At 36.8% G+C, this 1,566-nt stretch overlaps 1 protein-coding gene across 1 annotated transcript; it reads right to left on the bottom strand.

The window, feature by feature from the left end:
• Positions 1 to 423: 423 nt before the first annotated feature.
• On the bottom strand, positions 424 to 1,152 carry LOC107226491. Its single transcript, XM_015667317.2, has one exon. It carries the CDS (start codon positions 1,150 to 1,152, stop codon positions 424 to 426), a length of 729 nt encoding a protein of 242 aa, XP_015522803.2.
• Between the last annotated feature and the right edge of the window lie 414 nt (positions 1,153 to 1,566).

The raw sequence follows: 1,566 nt of genomic DNA, 5'->3' as shown, positions 1-1,566 counted from the left end.
GGCGCTGGTGAATTGTATTATTGGATAGTCTCTTCGCTCATATTCCATTTTCAGATTACTTTCTTTGTGGGCCCTGTTGATATATTGTTGTAGAGGTTTGTTCGATGTCTTAACTTTCTTCTTAATTTTTTGCATAAAGTTTTCATATTTAAAAGCATTGTATCTGTCAAGCGGGCTTAAAGACTGCACATCATCACTTATATGAACTAGGTTATGAACATTATAAGATACATGTTCTGCACCATACAACCGTGAATAATTTGTCACAAAATAAAACAACAAGCTCCGTGCATAATCTATCAGTGTCAAAGAATATTCTGCGCTAGATAAAATCCGTACAGCCACACTGAGGCTAAGAAAATGATAATATTTGTCTTTATTCAGTGTTTCTTTAAAACTTATCGGGCCAGCATACAGTAAAAGTTATCTTGGCTTTGGTGCTTTGTACCGATTAACCTGTTTTAATGGTCTTGGCTTTCTTGCAAATTCTTTGGGTATTGATGTAACTAATGACATTAAGTGAGCAGTGGCTAACTTCAGTTGTGAATTAGTCATACGAACATTTTTCTTTCCTTTTACCCTAAACTGAAGCAACTTTTTCATAATACCGAGGCATATGAGATGTAGATAATCCAATGGGAACTGGCTAACCATTCGTATTTTTAAATCTGTCCTCAAAGTAGCACCAGTTTCAGGGTATGTCAGCCGGTTCACCTTGAATTCACCTTCTCGCATACATTTGCTACACCCAAAGTATGCATTATGTCCCTTTGTATCAGTGATGTAGGCTTTTGCCGGTGCATCACATATGAAGACACCAATTCCACATGATATTTTATGGCCTTGTATATCTATGCCCGATCCACAGACTTTTAGAGCATCCTCCACAAAATATTGCAAAAGGTCATTGGAATCCAAAGGCTTCTCATTTCCATGGTATATGCCCACGATACAAGGTTCAGTGTGAAAAGGTGCCTCAACTGCTGTTAAAATTGGCCAAAATTGGCTTCCGGAACTTTTGGTCAGCGGTGGTCCATCAACGTTAATATCGAATTTGATTTCCGATGGAAAATCTTCAGGCATGTAATACTTGAGAACAGATTTGGTTAAAGCGTTGGCTAAACCAAAATGATAATAATTACCTGGTGGCATGCTTGTTATTTTTAAATGCTTAGGTGTTTTTAAAAAGGTCCTGGCATCACATGGCAAATCATGCCCATATTTTCGCAAAATCTTCAACAAATCAGTCAGGTGATTTTGACTAATAGATGATTTAATGGCCTAGTCTTGAAGTTTATTATGTATACCAGGATTATTTTCGTTTAGAGGCTCCTCACAATCTTCAGCACACATTGTCGAACAACTACTACTGTTACTTTCATCGGGCTCAGCATTAAAGGCCTCTGTTCTATCTGGACTAGTTTGTTCTGTCGCTTGAAAATTGTTTTGTGAACATTCTGCCTCAAAAGTTATGAGATTGAAATTTGTGTTTTCTGAGATATTGTTCGACAAATTATTTTCAGATCTTCCACTTTCAGGATTTGATTTTACTTCTTTCAGTACATT

The sequence above is a fragment of the Neodiprion lecontei genome, chromosome 5, assembly GCF_021901455.1.
Source record: "Neodiprion lecontei isolate iyNeoLeco1 chromosome 5, iyNeoLeco1.1, whole genome shotgun sequence".
Classification (NCBI taxonomy): domain Eukaryota; kingdom Metazoa; phylum Arthropoda; class Insecta; order Hymenoptera; family Diprionidae; genus Neodiprion; species Neodiprion lecontei.
The sequence above is the reverse complement of the archived record's forward strand: the minus strand, read 5'-3'. Positions and strand labels throughout refer to the sequence as shown.